This window comes from Neofelis nebulosa, chromosome 11 (assembly GCF_028018385.1).
Source record: "Neofelis nebulosa isolate mNeoNeb1 chromosome 11, mNeoNeb1.pri, whole genome shotgun sequence".
Taxonomy (NCBI): Eukaryota; Metazoa; Chordata; class Mammalia; order Carnivora; family Felidae; genus Neofelis; species Neofelis nebulosa.
Genome location: NC_080792.1, coordinates 89,583,161 through 89,600,740, shown reverse-complemented (window position 1 = coordinate 89,600,740; position 17,580 = coordinate 89,583,161). Strand labels below are relative to the sequence as shown.

The 17,580-nt window shown below is 48.8% G+C and overlaps 1 protein-coding gene across 1 annotated transcript in view; it reads right to left on the bottom strand.

The window, feature by feature from the left end:
* DNAH10 (dynein axonemal heavy chain 10) overlaps window positions 1-17,580 on the bottom strand; it is a 152,141-nt gene that overhangs the window by 130,741 nt on the left and 3,820 nt on the right. Inside the window, exons 3-8 of the mRNA XM_058691462.1 lie at window positions 14,811-14,911; window positions 13,587-13,695; window positions 10,147-10,262; window positions 7,997-8,207; window positions 2,901-3,058; window positions 1,757-1,987 (exon numbers count right to left, since the gene is read on the bottom strand). Of these exons, the coding sequence (XP_058547445.1) occupies window positions 1,757-1,987; window positions 2,901-3,058; window positions 7,997-8,207; window positions 10,147-10,262; window positions 13,587-13,695; window positions 14,811-14,911 (926 nt within the window). The remainder of the gene's footprint in view (window positions 1-1,756; window positions 1,988-2,900; window positions 3,059-7,996; window positions 8,208-10,146; window positions 10,263-13,586; window positions 13,696-14,810; window positions 14,912-17,580) is intronic.

The following is a 17,580-nucleotide window of genomic DNA, read 5'->3' as shown; positions in this document are numbered from 1 at the left end:
GGCTCAGTTCATGATCTCACGGTTCCTGAGTTCGAGCCCTGCATCAGGCTCTCTGCTGCCAGCACGGAGCCTCTGTCCCCCCTCTCTCTGCCCCTCCCCTGCTGATTCTCTCCCTCTCCCTCTCTCCCTCGATCTCTCTCTCGCTCTCCCAAAAATAAATAAACTCTTTAAAAATTTTTTTAAAAAGCAAGCGTGGCCACCCTATTACCCTGAAGCCACCAGGCTTTGAGACATCCAAACCACGTAGAGAAATACTAGGGACTGAGATACCACGTGGAGAAAACGAGGCCCAGGAGCACCCAGACGCCAGATGTGTGGAAAGAAGCCATGTGGAAGGGGTCCCGCAGCCCAGCCACCCCAGCTGTTGTACATGAGCCAAGAGGAACCGCCCAGCTAAGCTTTCCCCAAACTCCTGACCCACAAAATGGGAAGACAAAGAACACAACTGTCATTAAGAAAGTGAAAACGTAGGGGCGCCTGGGTGGCGCAGTCGGTTAAGCGTCCGACTTCAGCCAGGTCACGATCTCGCGGTCCGTGATTTCGAGCCCCGCGTCAGGCTCTGGGCTGATGGCTCAGAGCCTGGAGCCTGTTTCCGATTCTGTGTCTCCCTCTCTCTCTGCCCCTCCCCCGTTCATGCTCTGTCTCTCTCTGTCCCCAAAAAAAAAAAAAAAAAAAAAGTTGCAAGTAACACAAAATTTAAAAAAAAAAAAAAAAAAGAAAGTGAAAACGCACACAGATTGGAATATTGCTAAGCATGTATCTGATAAGGAACTTGTATTCAAAAATGTTTAACTCATAAATCAACAATGAGGCAAATTAAAAATGGGGAAAAGATTGCAACAGATGTTTCACCAAAGATACCCGACCGGCCTAAGAAGCAGAGTGAAAGGTGTTCAACCTCATCAGTCGTCACTAGGGAATGTAAACCAAAGTCGTGGTGAGACAGAACAAAAGATGTACGATGCCACGTGTATAAAATACCAAGAACGGGCAAATTCATAGACAGAGAGTGGGATAGAGGTTACCAGAGGGGCAGGGAGGAGGGAATCGGTGCTCCAGGGGTCCAAGTTTATGTCGGGGATGATGAAAATCGTTTGCTTATGGATAATGAGGATGGGTACTCAGCACCGTGTACGTTTTTTTTTTTTTTAATGTTTATTTATTTTTGAGAGACAGAGCATGTGAGCAGGGAAGGGCAGAGACAGGGAGACACAGAATCCGAAGCAGGCTCTAGGCTCTGAGCTGTCAGCACAGAGCCCGACACGGAGCTCGGACTCACAAACCACGAGATCATGATTTGAACCGAAGTCGGACGCTTAACTGACTGAGCCACGCAGGCGCCCCTCGTGTATGTACTTAATGCCACTGAGCTATATACTTGCAAGTGCTTAAAATAATGAATGTTATAGGTTTGTGACCACAATTTTTTAAGTGCCGAATTAAACAAGGAAACCAGTGGTGGCTCAGTCGGTTGAGCGTCCAACTTCGGCCCAGGCCATGATCTCACGGTTCGTGGGTTCGAGCCCCGCGTCAGGCTCTGTGCTGACGCCTGCTCAGAGCCCGGAGCCTGCTTCAGACCCTGTGTCTCCTTCTCTCTCTGCCCCTCCCCCGCTCACGCTTTGTCTCACTCTATTTCTCAAAAATAAACAAACGTAAATTTTAAAAAAATTTTTTAAATAAACAAACAAGGAAACTAAATCCGCGTGAGAGCTAACTCACAGACCCGACTTTCCAAAGCGCAGCACGCCCGGCCTACCTTGAAATGACGTTCCACAGTGGACAGAAACCGCACGTTGTCTGAGGCCTCCATGTGGAGCTTGAATAATTCAGTTAAGACTGGCTGCAGGTTGGCCACAAGCATAGAATCTGATTCCTTGATCACATCCAAGACCTTCCTGACTATTGGAAGCTTTGTTTGCTCATGGAGTGCACTTAGGGTTGCATTTCTTTCCCGCCAGAATTCAATCTCGGCCAGAGGACCGTTACCCTGCAAGGTGACACGAACACACAAACCGTCACCGCTCGTGCGGAAGGCACACCTGTGGTGGTTTCTACAGAACCCCTCCCTCTCTTCCCAACTGCTCCAAATAGGAACCGAGCCCGGCACTTGACCTCAGACGGTCCAGTCAGAGTGAATGTCAGGACTCTGGCTAAGAAAGCCAAGCCGCTCTCTTTCTCTGGAGAACTGATGGGGCAATGTAGCACGCCACAAAGGAAACCAGCCTGAGGAGGAAGCCTCCAGAGAGAGGAGGATGGAACTGAGGTGAGAGGTTCACACAGAAACACGGCCGGAGTCCTGATCAAACCGTACCTGAAGCCTGCCCCTGCCTCGGGACTTTCTAGTTATGGGAGCCAACGAATTCTCTCCTGTCTAGGCCGGCTGAGTTAGGTGTCCTGTTTTGGGCAGGCCGGGCATCCTGACACACAGTATGACCTCTGTCAGCCCACGGGGTGATGTGGCTGCACGCTAACAGCAGAAAGCCCAGGAACGATGGTGTGGGGATGTTTGCTTTGAACTTTTTATTAAATTTTTTTTAATGTTTCTTTATTTCTGAGACAGAGACAGAGCATGAGTGAGGGAGGGGCAGAGAGAGAGGGAGACCCAGAATCCGAATCGGGCTCCAGGCTCCGAGCTGTCAGCACGGAGTCCGACGCGGGCCTCGAACTCACAAACCGTGAGATTGTGACCTGAGCCGAAGTCGGACGGTCAACCGACTGAGCCACCCGGGTGTCCCTTTTTTTTGTTTGTTGTTTTAATTTATTTTTTTGCTCTGAACTTTCAAGGAGGCGACAAAAGAGTAAGAAAAGAGGCTGGGTCAGACAGATCCCCAGACTCCTGGCTCTTCCTCCGGTGGCCACGTGAACGGTCGGGGAATCTTCAAAAGGGCGGCCTGAGTTACCTGAGGGGTCTTCTTCAGCTGGCCCTCCACAGCTGCGGATATCAGATTCAGCCAGTTTATCACACACTGCTCTAAGGTTTCAACGGCTTCCGGGTCAGCTGCCAGGTCAGACACCTCTCTGTCCACACTGATGCTTGGCATTTCCAACTTAATCTCCCCTGGTAGGATAACAACGGTCAGTTAGCCACCAGTTCGGGGGGAAATGATTACACACAGAAACGTTCAAGTGAGTCAGATGGCTCTTCTCTCCAGACATCAGTACAGTGAGATCCGATTCGTCCCTCCACCCCCCCACCCCATCCTAATCCGTCTAGACTTCCATTCTCTTCCATCAGAATGTAACTAAACATTATAGATAATTTTAACAGTGTTAAGCTTGGTCAGAATGATCTAGTGATTTAAGATGTTGCTGAATTTACAACCTAGTAACTTCAATTTAAAAATTAAACAAGGGGTGCCTGGCTGGCTCGGTTAGAAGAGCGTGTGACTCTTGATCTCGGGGTTGGGAGCTTGAGCCCTGCCTTGGGTGTAGAGATTACTTAAAAAAATAAAATCTTCAGGGGCGCCTGGATGGCATCTGACATCAGCTCAGGTCATGATCTCGCGGTTCGTGGATTCGAGTCCTGCGTCGGGCTCCGTGGTGACAGCTCAGAGCCTGGAGCTTGCTTCACATTCTGTGTCTCCCTCTCTCTCTGCCCCTCCCCCATATGTGCTCTGTCTCTCACCCTCACTCTCTCTCACGCTCAAAAATATATAAACATTAAAAAAAAATTTAAGAAAAAATAAAATCTTAAAAAAATATAAATAATAATAAAAAAAATTAAACTAACAGCCAGATATTTGAGAAAACCTCCAGCAGGGAATAGGCCCAGATAAATCCGAAACAATGACCTCAGAGGAGATTAAGACAATGTAAAGAATTTGTTTTTAATCCCAATTATCAGTCTCAGAGATGTGAGGCAATATGGCACCCACGAAACAAGAACAGAAGGCTTTGGAAAAGGGATAATCACAGAATAAGAGGCCTTAAAAGTTAAAAATATGATAGCTGAGAGGCACCTGGGTGGCTGAGTCCGTTAAGCACCTGACTCTTTTTTGGGTGGTGGGGTAGGAGGGAGAGCGCAAGCCGGGGAGGGGTAGAGAGAGGGGGACAGAGGATCTGAAGCGGGCTTTGTGCTGACAGCAGTGAGCCCGACACGGGGCTCGAACTCATGAACCATGAGATCATGACCTGAGCCGAAATCGGACGCTCAACCAACTGAGCCACCCTGGTCCCCCTACGCATCTGACTCTTGATCTCAGCTCAGGTCTTGATCTTACGGTCATAAGTTGAAGCCCCTCACTGGGCTTACAAAAAAATGTGATAGCTGATGTGAAAAAGTTGAGTCAAAGGTTGGGGAAGATAAAAATTGAGGAACTCTTCAGAAAAGCTGAATATAAAGACAAAGAGGTGGGAAAGACAAGAGAAAAGATGAGCCACAGAATCAGCAGCGTCCCCCAATGTTAGCAAGAAAGAACAGAGACAAATAGTCAAAGAAATCACCAAAAGGAGTTTTCAGACTACAAAGCTAGGTCTTCAGGCTGAAAATATTCACACAGCGCTCAGCAAAACGAATGGAGAAAGGACCACACAAAAAGGTCCATCATCCCAGCATTTCAAGACACGAAGATAAAGACACACTCCTAAAAGTTCACATAAAGGGGAGAGGAAAAAATCAGGTAGAAAGAAAGAAAGAAGAAAGAAAAGAAAGAAGACAAAAGAAAAGAAAGAAAAAGAAAAATCCAATTTCTCATAAGGAACGCTGGATACTACAGAACAATGAAGAAAACTGTATTCGAAATTCTGTGCCGGGGCGCCTGGGTGACTCAGTCGGTTAAGCGTCCAATTCCAGCTCAGGTCATGATCTCATAGTTCGTGGGTTCGAGCCCCACGTCAGGCTCTCTGCTGTCAGCACGGAGCTCACTTCAGATCCTCTGTCCCCGACCCCCCGCCCCGCTTCTCTCTTTCAAAACCAAACAAAAAGAAATTTTACGTGTTAAAATTTTTTTAAACTCCAACTTCTGTGCCCAAACTATTAACTGCGAAGACAGAATAAAGTCATTTTCAGACACCCAAGTGCTCATAAAATTATTTCCCACACACCTTTTCTAAGGACGTTACTTAGGGATGCATTCCTACACGATGAGGGAGTAACCCAACTAAGCGAGAAGACCTGCGATCCAGGAAACATCGCATCTAGGACACAGCCATGCACCATGCTGAGAGAGCAACCAGCCTGCGTCGCAACAGGGGACACAGGACACTGAGAGGGAGAACATCTAATAAGAGGAGGGGCTTTTGCAAAAACAAAACCAGAGAGGACGGTACAAGATGTTTTTATAAGATCCTTTAAGAAAAGAATGGCAATTCTGAAGGCTGGAGGAGGAAAGGGAAGTATATACTTGTATTAAAAATTCATGGGGCGCCTGGGTGGCTCAGTAGGTTGGGCAACTGACTTCGGTTCAGGTCACAAACTCACAGTTGTTGGTGGGTTCGAGCCCCGCGTCGGGCTCTGTGTGGACAGCTGTGAGGTCTGGAGCCTGCTTCGGATTCTGTCTCCCTCTCTCTGACCCTCCCCCGTTCATGCTCTCTCTCTGTCTCAAAAATAAATAAACGTTAAAAAAAATTTTTTTTAAAAAAATTCATTCCACTACAGATTACCTGACCCCTGTGATCTCATGCATCTTAAAAAGAGAAAGGGATAAAAGAGCTTTTTCAATTGACAGCCAATAACTTACAAAAAGCCATTCGTATGGGGCTTAATGTCCTATAAGTAAAAACAAATTTCTTCCTCAAGATGATACTATGAAACAGGAATTGGCAAAGGTTTTTAAGATTTTTTTTCTAAGTAATCTCTACACCCGACGCGAGACTCGAACTCACAACCCTGAGATCGAGAGTCACATGCTCCACCGAATGAGCTGGCCAGGCGCTCCCACAAATTTTTTTCTTAAAAAAATATCAGACAGTAAATATTTCCAGCTTTGCGGACCAAGAGGCTTTGCAGCTAAGGGCAGACTGTAGGTCCTTATTTAATCATTTAAAATCTAAATATTGGAAACGGTAAGTACTATTCTTAGCCCACGGGCCACACAAAACAACCAGCAGGGGGGATTTGGCACACGCACCATAACTCGCTGACCCACGTTACAGAGTAGTAATTTAAGTGCTTTTCTGGTTTTCTACATCATACATGCCCATTGTAGGAAAACGGGAAGAAAAGAAAACCATCGCACTCTCGCAACCTAGAGTGACTGATGGTCACAGATGACGTTTCATTGCATTTCCTTCTTGTATTTTATCTAAAACGCAAAAATGTGTCCACTCAGCTACTGTTTGACATTAGACACAGAAGTCATATCCAAGATGAGAAGAAACATCTTTCCACATCTCTGTTTTACACTATTTTGGGGAGAGATGGGTCAGGTAGACACGCAAAACAACGGAACATGAGACAGTAAAACAAACACAGACACCAGGAGGATATCACTTCTTGGGGGATTAAAAAAAAAAAAAAAGAACATTCTAAACCAAAAGTCTGGGGCACCTGGGTGGCTCAGTCGGTTGAGCGTCCGACTTCGGCTCGGGTCACGATCTCGCGGTTCGTGAGTTCGAGCCCCGCGTCGGGCTCTGTGCCGACAGCTCGGAGCCCGGACCCCGCTTCGGATTCTGTGTCTCCCTCTCTCTCTGCCCCTCCTTCACTTCCACTCGGTCTCTATCTCTCTCAAAAATAAATACACATTAAAAAAGAAATTTAAACCGAAAGTCTGGGGGCTCCTGAGTAGCTCAAGCGGTTGAGCATCCAACTCTTGATTTCAGCTCAGGTCACGATCTCATGGTTCGTGGGACTGAGCCCCACGTGGGCTCCATGCCGACAGTGTGGAGCCTACTTGGGATTCTCTCTCTCCCCTCTCTCTGCCCCTCCTCTGCTCACTTGCTCACAGTGAGTGAGTGAGTGAGTGAGTGAGTGAATGAATGAAAAACACATGTCCATAGCGTGTCATCAAAAGTTTGGCTCTCAGGGCGCCTGGGTGGCTCCGTCGGTTAAGCGTCTGACTTCGGCTCGGATCATGACCTCGCGGTTTGTGAGTTCGAGCCCCACACTGGGCTCTCTGCTGTCAGTACAGAGCCTGCTTTGGATCCTCCACTCCCCTTTCTCTCTGTCTCTCCACCGCTTGTGCTCGCTCGCTCTCTCTCTCAAAAATAAGTATTAAAAAAAAAAAATTGGATCTCTGCGGGTGTTTCTAGTCTTGGAGAAAATTGCTACTAAGTGGGGTGTGTTCAATTTTACTTTCGGGGCGGGGGTGGGGTTTCTCTTCCTCGAAAGCAATGCCCTCTCGCAGACCGTAATAGCCCTTGCCGAGAAATCGCCTGTCGGCTTTCACAGGACAGGGCTCTCCAGAGCGTAACCCCAAATGGGACTCACCTTCCCCACTACGCCAGCCTCTCGACCTTGCTGTTCTCCATGACACACGCGCTCCCAGGCCCTGGGACTCTCACCATGTCATCCTCCCCACATCGTGGGGTACAGGTCCGCAGTAGCTGCTGCAGCCCCACCACGTGGGGGGCCCTGGGCTTGGACACCAAGCAAGCCAGGACCAGCCATCCACCCTTCCTCGTTCACGGAAACCCCATTCTCTCAAACTCCCTTCTCTCATTCAGCCCTCTCTCCCTGCCTGAAAAGCCCTTGCTCCCCGACGCCACCTACTAAGGCTCTGCTGTCCATTCAGAGGAGGTCAAATGCCGCCTCCTTCAGGAAGTCTCCTGTGATTTCCTCCTGCTTCTGCCACAGGGTCTCCCTCCTCCAAACCCTAAAAGTCCTAATAGCTTTCCCAAGCTCTCATCTGCCACAGTTCCTTGTGCACCAGACGATAAGACCCTTGAGGACAAGGATTCGTTGTTTCTCTGTGCATCTTCCTTCCAGCTCGGGGTCGCTCAGATGGTGGGCGGAGAAAAAAGAATGATTACAAATGAAAACAAGACTCCTGGACTCTTACGTCGCCTTCCTAAAGGACATTCCCACGCGTAACGAAACAGAAGAAAACATGAAGCTTACCTTCCAGTTGCTGCATTGTCCTTTGAATGTTATTTGCAAATTTCTGGATGTTCATTAAAAATTCATCCCGTATTAACTGCACGCTGTGATACGTTTCCCCGGGCACACTAGGGAGCCCCGCTTCATACTCGGAAGAGTCCGAGATTTTCTCGGACGCAAATCCCGTGGCCGCATCCTTGTGCTGATTGAAGGACAGAGCTGGCATGAAAACCTGAAACGTCAAGTTTATGAGACGAATCAATGTCCTGTCCAATAATTCATGCACTTCCGCGGCCCCCGGCTTCGAATGTTCTGTCGGAGGCGGCACAGATAATGGCAACAAAGTGGAGAGAACTCGAGCCCAGAGCCCAGAGCGCAGACCTAAAGACAGAGAAATGTTGTCTGACCTAACACGACCCCAGGAGGAGAACGTGACCCAAGCGCGCGGTGACTGCCCAGATCAGCATACTGTGTTTCTTTAGGTCACCGGCCACACAAACAGCTGAAGAGTCAGTCAGCTCAGGGCCAAGCTAGTTCATGTGGAGGTTAAAATAGGGAGGGGGAGGGGGAGGGGGAGGGGGCGGGGGCGCCTGGGTGGCTCAGCTGGTCGAGGATCGGACTTCAACTCAGGTCGTGATCTCGCGGTCCGTGAGTTCGAGCCCCGCGTCGGGCTCTGGGCTGACGGCTCGGAGCCTGGAGCCTGCTTCTGATTCTGTGTCTCCCTCTCTCTCTCTGCCCCTCCCCCGCTCATGCCCCGTCTCTGTCTCTGTCTCTGTCTCTCTCTCTCTCTCTCTCTCTCTCCAAAATAAATAAATGTTAAAAAATTTTAAAGCAAGCTAGAGGAAAAACTGTTATTGAGAAGAAAAATACATTTACAACACTATACCGTATTTATTGGCAAAAATCCACGTAGAAGTGGACCCGTGTGGTTCAAATCATGCTGTTCAAGACTCAACCGAACAGATTCTCTCACAGATCCTGTTTAATGTAAGCCTTCCTGACTAGAACGAGCACTCCGTGAGGCAGATCTCGGCCGAGTTGTTCGTTCAGAGGAATACGGTAGGTGCTCAATAAATATTTTCCGGAGGAATGCCCTGAGTTCTCCCCGAGCCCCTCACACCTCAGCTCGGATGTCCGGAGAGTTCTTGGCTTTCCCTCCAGATCAGTTTCTGCCCTCACCCATGTCCCTACTGACCCGCCCGGCCGCTCACCCCCAACCGAACCCTAGGGAGTCCCTCTTGACGCTCCATTTTCCAAAACCTCCATATCCAAGTCACCAGCAAGCCCCGTTGGCCCTCTCCCCAGCAAAAGATTCTTGACACGGCCTGCCTCCCACTCCCTCCCCTGATTGAACTCCAGTCTAGGCAACCATCCCCCTCCACAGACACTTCCACGGACTCCAACTGGTCCACTCTTGCCTTCGGCCCTCACCCTCGCTCCCACAGTACGATTTCCACACGACAGCCAGAGGAACGATGCAAACCAGATCATGTTATTCCCCTGCTGAAAACCTACCCTCCTTTCCAACTTTCCTCACTACCCTCTAGCCGCACAGGCCCTCCCTCTGTTCCTGAACCAGGCTGTGTCTGCTCCTGCCTCAGGACCTTTGCACAAGCTATCTTCCCTGCCCAGGAAGCTCTTCCCCACAGATCTTCACAGGTCTGACCCCTTCACCTGATTCAGGCCTCGATTCAATGCCACGCCCTCAAAGGGGCCTTTCCTGACGTCCTCAACCCCACCCTATCACACTTCCCTAATGACACTTCCCTAATAACTTGTCATTAGAATAGCCTGCTCGTGAGATTCTTTTTTTCTCGTTTGCCTATCAGACATCGCCTCCTCAGTGAGGCCATCCCTTACCACCACTCCCTGCACACACGAACACACACGTGTGTGCACACACACACAGAGTCCATTTCTATCACATTACTAGGGTTCATTTCACTCATGCCACTTGTCAATGTCTGGTATTTTCCAGTTTGTGAATCTGTGTTTCGTGTCCTTCCCCAGAATAAGCTCCTGGAGCACAGAGACCCAGTCCATGCTCCTCACCGCTCTGCCACCAGGGCCCACGGAGGCACCTGCTGGATATTCATTACTTGCGGAGTAAATGAATCTAATGGCCTTAGTCTTACAAAATGCTGAGGTCCCTTCCCTTTGTCCACAGTTACCCGACATATGATATTCTTCAGAAGATGAAGCACATTAGCGTTGATAATTCCATACTCCAGGGTCTCGGGCATGATCTCCATGGCTTCCTTCATGTTGGTAGCTTCAGAGATCATCTCTGTGTGGGAAAAGATTCAGAGGGTGAGACGCGTGGGGAAGTGGCAGGCAGTGAACCTTCCAAGTGTATCTGGACCTTCCAAGGAATCTGCTCCTTCTTCCCGAGGCGCTACCAACGAATGTTCCAGGCACAGGCTCAACAGGATGCTAATGTCTGTGCAAACGACTCCCTCAGCCGCTGAGACATCAAAAGAAACCCTACGCATTGTGGTTCACAGAGCTGCACAGACTGGCGGATCTGGCTGGAGTCGTCCGAAGTCAGACAAGAATAGAAACAGCAGCATTTTCTGGAAATGTCTTCTGGGTTCCTTGCTCTCCCTGGGTCCCCGCTCCCAGCGATGCCTCCCCGGTTCATCACCAGAGTCCTTTTTGAGTCATGGGTATTTATTTTTTTTTAATGTTCATTTATTTTTTGAGAGACAGAGAGAAAGCAAGCTGGGGAGGGGCAGAGAGAGAGGGAGCCACAGAATCCGAAGCGGGCTCCGGGCTCCAAGCTGTCAGCACAGAGCCCCATGTGGGGCTCGAACTCACGAACCACGAGATCATGACCTGAGCTGAAGTCGTCGAACGCTCAGCCGACTGAGACACCCAGGCGCCCGAGTCATGGGTGTTTTTTTCTTATTTTTTTTAAATTTTCTTAATGTTTACTTATTTTTGAGAGAGAGAGAGAGAGAGAGAGAGAGAGAGAGAGAGAGAGAGAGAGCGCGCGCTGGGGAAGAGGCAGAAGGAAGGAGACACAGACTCCAAAGCAGGCTCCAGGCTCTGAGCTGCCAGCACAGAACCTGATGCGGGGCTCGAACTCACAAGCCTTGAGGTCATGACCTGAGCCGAAGTCGGACGCTTAACCGAATGAGCCACCCAGGCGCCCCAGAGTCACAGGTATTTTTAAAGACAGATTTGGTAACAGCCTATTTACCAACTGCGTTTTATTTTACATGTCTTTACTCCACCCGCACGGCACACATTTTGAAGGTCACTTGGGCCCATCCCTCAATCTAACCGGGAAACACAGCAGATATACCAACCAAGGCAGTTACCTCACTGGCTTTGGTCCCACAGCTGTGTAGACATTCTCTCCTTAATACGCTTCTTTACAGCAAACTCTTCTTTACTTAAGTAAATTTATTTTAAGGGGAAAGAACCTAAGAACCCAGAGCGGAAGACAAAGAGAGGCTGATCTCGACGGAAGAGAAACGGCGAGACACAAAGACGACGAGAAGGCCCAGTGATGAAATCCGAGGAGACGCGGCTGCTGCCCGGCTGGCGGCCTGTGCGCCGTGGCAGGTGCTGTCCTGGAGGAGAGCACTGAGCAGGGATGAGGGGGCACGAGCCTCTACAAGCTGTCTTCCCTACTTCTGGTTCCCGCCTACGTGGGCAGAGTCACCCGGCAGGGAGGCCCTGACCCAAAACGCCATCAAAGTTCAGAAGAGAGAAAAAGAAAGCAACATAATGCTTGTTCTAGGATTTACGGGGAGTTGTGAAAACGTAGCTACGTATGCGCAGCCTCCGCGGAGGCGAAGGCGGAAGAAATGGGGGAACGTGCAGGCAGGAAGGGTGGGCAGTCAGCCTGAATCGAATGAGGCAAGAGGAAGAGCCAGGGGTCAGAAGAGACACGAGAGTGACAACCACTGGGGGGACAGGGGTGTCACCAGAAGCTCCCAGGTGGCACCCAGGATGGACGAGGGCAGCAGGAATGCACAGAGGGAACATCCCGCCCAGAAGTCACCCTGCGGGATGAACGTGGCCTCCAAGCGCCCCCTCGGCTTTAAATCACACAGCCCACGTGGACAAAGACACAAAGCTCTTCTTATAACTCAGGGCCACAACAGTTTGCATCTCCCTTTAATTGTTACAATAGAACTAAGAACGTATTTATACAGTCAACTCTCATTATTCCTGGGAGTTCTGTTCTGTGAGGTCACCTCCAACAAGGAATTAGCGAATACTGAACCATTGCTCCTACAGGACATACGAGGTCAGGTTTCTGCAGCCTCTGGTCACATTTTTTTTAAGTTGATTTACTTATTTTGCGAGACAGAGAAAAATGCAAGTGGGGGAGGGGAAGAGAGAGAGGGAGAGAGAGAGGATCCTAAGCAGGCTCTACACTATCTGCGCAGAGCCTGATGTGGGGCTCGAACTCATGAACTGTGAGATCGTGACCTGAAACAAAGTTGGACGCTTAACCGACTGAGCCACCCAGGTGCCCCTCTGGTCATATTTCTTTCCTCCCTCCCTCTCTTCCTCACCCCTTCCCTTTCTTTCTTCTTTCCTCCTTTCTTTCTTGAAAGATTGAGAGAGAGAGAGAGAGCGCCCATGCAATTGGGGGAGAGAGAGACAATCCCAAGCAGGCACAGGGCTTGATCCCAGGACCCCAGGATCATGACCTGAGCCGAAATCAAGAGTCAGACACTCAACCGACTGAAACACCCAGGCATTCCTCCGGTCACATCTTTATCAGCCATCAACACGTAACCTCGCTTTATGTGCGTTTCTGTATAAAGATACCTTATTTAGGGGTACCTGGGTGGCTCAGTCGGTTAAGCGTCCAACTCTTGGTTTCAGCCCAGATCATGATTTTGTGGTTCATGAGTTCAAGCCCTGCATCAGGCTCCGTGCTGACGGTGCAGAGCCTGCTTGGGATTCTCTCTCTCTGCCCCTCCTCTGCTCATGTTCTCTCCCTCCCTCCCTCTCTCTCTCTCTCTCTCTCTCTCGCTTTCCCTCCCCCTCAAAATAAATGAATAAACTTAAAAAAGAAACAGACACCTTATTCAACATACGCTGCTGATTCACTAGCATGGACCTCAGCCGACACTATAACTGAGTTGATCTAAGTGTACCTAATACACCTGTGTCGTCTGGGGCCCCGTCACAGCCTTCTTGCACTCAGGAATACGGTGCTTCAGTACTACGCCTGAGGCCGTTTTGAGCAGTGAAATCGCCAACAAGAAGCACAAAAGAATGTGAAAACCGTAGCACCAAAGGGATCACAGTAAGAACAGTTGTTTACAAGAGTTAAAACGTTGTCACCGCGTTCGCCCTCAGCTGGGAACAGGCACACGGGGGGACGCAGAAGTTTCCCCATCCTGTGCCTGTCCCCGAATGACCTCAAAGCGACTGCAGGTACTGATTTGGGGGTTACAAACAAAATGCGAGTAGGTGAATTTGCAGATATGGAATCCATGAATACTGAGGATCGACCGTACTTTAAAAAAAAAAAAAAAAAAAAAAAGAGTTGTATTCTCAAGAAAGCGTAAAAATAAAGAATCTCACAGAGACACCCCCACGTGCGTACACACCCACACTCACACACACACTAGAACTATACCTTTTGTATTTCGGAGAAAATACACCACATTCTGGTCCAGGAACTCCTCAGGAACGGGAGTACAAAGCACATGGAGATATGTCTTTTCCACGATGTGCTTAACGGTTCTCTGGAACATGGGGAACCAAACATCAACGGGCTGAGATACATCTGCTCACCCAGACAACCTAACGTTCGGGTGCCCCTGAGCACTCCTGTCAGTGCGTTCTGGTCCCCCCGGCCGACACGGGGGGACCACGCACCATGAAGGACCCAGGCTTGAACACTCAGTCTGACTCTGCTGTTAATTGGCCAGCGCAGCCACACGGGAGTAAACCGACCCAGGAAATGTCCAGACTGAGCCCTTTCCTAGCTTGTAAATTGCAACAAGCCGGCTTCCATTTGGTTTGGGGGGTAGGGTATATTCATGGAGCAGTTAGTCATTTCACTTAGCACAGGCCGGGCTAAATGCTCACATCCCGGCTTTTAAGCTCCACCTCTGGGATTTGGGAAAAGGTTAACTCGGCCGCAGGCCTGGGTTGTCCAAACTCTGCAGATCCCAAAGGTTTTCAGGCTGGCCCTTTGCCGGTTCCCAGGTGATAACCTCTGTTCTTGGAATGTCCCACCTGATGGACACCTGGGGTACGAAGTTTAGACTTTGTCTACACCTGGGGTACGAAGTTTAGACTTTGTCTACACCTGGGGTACGAAGATAGTTTAGACTAGCAACGTGATTGGTGGTGAATGCCTGGTTTTGTTGGCCTGGGGCCCTGGTCACACTACATCCGTCTGACTTCCCGCGACCTAGAGGCTGGCCCTTCATGCCCACGCGACAGACCCCCGGTAGAAACGCTGGACGCCGAGGCTTGAGTGAGCTTCCCCGACTGGCAAAACTTCCCGTGTGCTCTCCTACGTGCTGGGAGCAGCAGCACCCGCACGCCACCCCGCAGGGGGCTCGGGTCCCTTCTCTCCCAGACTCTGCTCCACGTACCTTTCTCTTTGTTGGTTCTACGCAGCCTCCTCTCACTGAAATAAACTATAGCCCTGAGTATAAACGTTTTTCTGGGTCCTGGGAGTCATTCTAGCGAACCATCCAACCTGAGGGTAGTTGTGGGGACTCCCAACACAGGATTCTATCGTCTCCGTTCCAAATATGTTCCTCGCATGAACTGTCACTTACCCAGACCCATCAGAGGGTATGGCATTCCCGTTACCCCAGCAAGGAGGAGAAGGAGCCACGCGTACCTTGACGGGCAGGTCTTCGAAACTCTCTTTGTCGACTTCTTCATCCCCGATGCCTAATACAAGCTGATCTGTGGAATCGTTTCTCAGTTGCAAATTCTTGGCTGCAAAATATCGTTCAGGGTGCAAAATGAAATAATCGGAATAGATTTCCTACCATCGAGGCCAGACCTGCATCTTGTACGGCAGCATTATTTCATTCAATAGTCATGGAATCTAAAAGCTCCGTGTACATTTTGGACAAACGAATCGCAGCCTCGACGTACGTTATAACGACGAAAGCCGTTTGTATTTTTGCTGGGCGGGTTCTCGGTCGGAAATTTCACGTGTATGCATGTGTGTGTGTGCATGTTCCAGCGACAGTGTCCAGTGAGTGACTTCTCCGAGGTTTTCACTTAAAGGGGAGTTTTATTATTACGATGAGAATTATAGCTAACATACTAGCACATAATTCTATTTTCACTATGAAACTCGAAACTTGCGGGGGATGAAAAGAAAGGTAATCTAAGTAAAACGAACGTATCTCTGTCAAGTCTGTTATCAGTGCGGATCTGGAAACCTCAGAACCCATCACAGCCCTGAGAGTTTCTGAGAAACCCAGTAATTACAGGGAAGGGAGAGCTTTTCCCAAACGGTTTGGCTCTTACTGCAAAAGGCACCGTGCGGAGCCATTGTGGCTTTCGAGTCAAATCAACGTGTGGGGTCTACTGGTCTACTATTGACGTTCTCATCCATAAAATGGGAACGATAACAGCTACTGGTCAGACTCGAGGATCTGATTATGGTGTGGTTAAGTGCCCGGCACACCCACCAGCAGAGGAAATGGTATAAAGCCAGCAGCACCAACGGGATTAGAGCTCCAGTAACAGCCTGTAGCCAAAAACACACTAACGAATGTACCAAATAAATGCAGTGCCACTGAGCTGTATACCTAGAAGTGGTTAAAATGGTAAGTTTTGGGGCTCGATGAGTTAAGCATCTGACTCTTGATCTCAGCTCTGGTCATGATCTCACAGTTCGTGAGACCAAGCCCCGCTGTCAGCGCAGAGCCTGCTTGGGATTCTCGGTCTCCCTCTCTCTCTCTGCACCTCTCCCCTCCGCTCTTACGTTGCCCGCCCACCCACCCCCCCGCCATCTCTTCTTCCTTCTTTCTCTCAAATAAATTTGAAAAATAAACAAAAATTTTTAAATGGTAAGTTTTATGTTATGTATATTTTACCACAATAAAAAGAAAAAATACATTTAATTGTTGATTTGGAAGGAATATTAATTTGTTTTGTTGAAAAGACCTCCCTGGCCTTTGTCCAAGCAGCGTCCTTCCACAGATGTCCTTCCTGTTCAGAGACTGACTGGTGCTGAAATGGATGTGTCTCTCAACAAGATTAGAGCCCCGCAGGAAATAGGGCTGTGGCCCTCATGGCCACCGTCTGTCTTGTCAAAATCCAACTTAGTCCTCCCTGAGGACTCATGGGCTGTATTTCTAACCCTGTAATCCTCTCCCCTCAATCTGTACTACAGAAGGAATGACATTTTGGCTAAAATGAATGCGTCTGGAGGGGCGCCTGGGTGGCTCGGTCGGTTGAGCATCCGACTTCGGCTCAGGTCATGATCTCACGGTTCGTGGGTTCAAGCCCCGCGCCGGACTCTGTGCTGACAGCTCAGAGCCTGGAGCCTGTTTCAGATTCTGTGTCTCCCTCTCTCTCTGCCCCCCACCCCCGCTCATGCTCTGTGTCTCTCTGTCAAAAATAAATAAACATTAAAAAAAATTTTTTAAAGGTTAAAAATTTTAATAGAACTATCCTACGATCCGGCAATGGCACTACTGGGTATTTATCCAAAAAAGACAAAGACGCTAATATAAAGGGATACATGCATCCCTAGGTTTATTGCAGCAGTATTTAGAATACCCAAGATACAGAAGCAGCCCAAGTGTCCATCTGTAGATGAATGGATAAAGGAGATGTGGTGTATATATAGATACAATGGATTACTCGGCCATAAGAAAAAATGAAATCCGGCCACTTGCAACGACATGGGTGAAACCAGAGAGTACCATGCTAAGGGAAATAAGGCAGTCAGAGAAATACAAATACTATATGATTTCACTCATCTGTGGAATTTAAGAAACATAACAGACGAACAAAAGGAAAAGAGAGAGAAACCAAGAAACAGACTCTTAACTACACAGAACACACTGATGGTTATAGGGGTGGAGGAGGGGGAGATGGGTGAACTAGGTGAGATGTATGGAAGGCTGATAATCACTATATTATACACCTGAAACTAAGATAACACTGTACGTTAACTCTCCTGAAATTAAAATTTGAAAAACTTCATAAAATTTAATAAAATACATGCAGCTGCCCAGAAAAAGGACAAAATAAATCGTTTCAGGAATGAGGACAAGTAGAAAACTGAATTAGATAAACGGTAGAAATACACTAGGAATAAAATGAAACCACTCAACAACTACAAAAACAAGAAAAAAAATTTTTAATGTAAAAAAGGAAAGGAAAAAAGAGCCACCCGCAGGAGAACCCAGCCTTAGCATGAATCTAAAGCCATCCCATCACTACAGGAAAAGCGGAGCCTGCAGAGAATCAGGCGTCTCGCACGTTCAGGTGTGTTTCCAGCAACTTCTCCAGCTCACCCATTTCTATCAGCAGTAAAATCCTCCACTACTGCCTCGGACTGGCCAGAAGAAACGGGGCGTGTGGTTTGCACGAGGGGAAGGAAGCCTGGGCTACACAACAGAGCGCACAGGTGTTGAGCT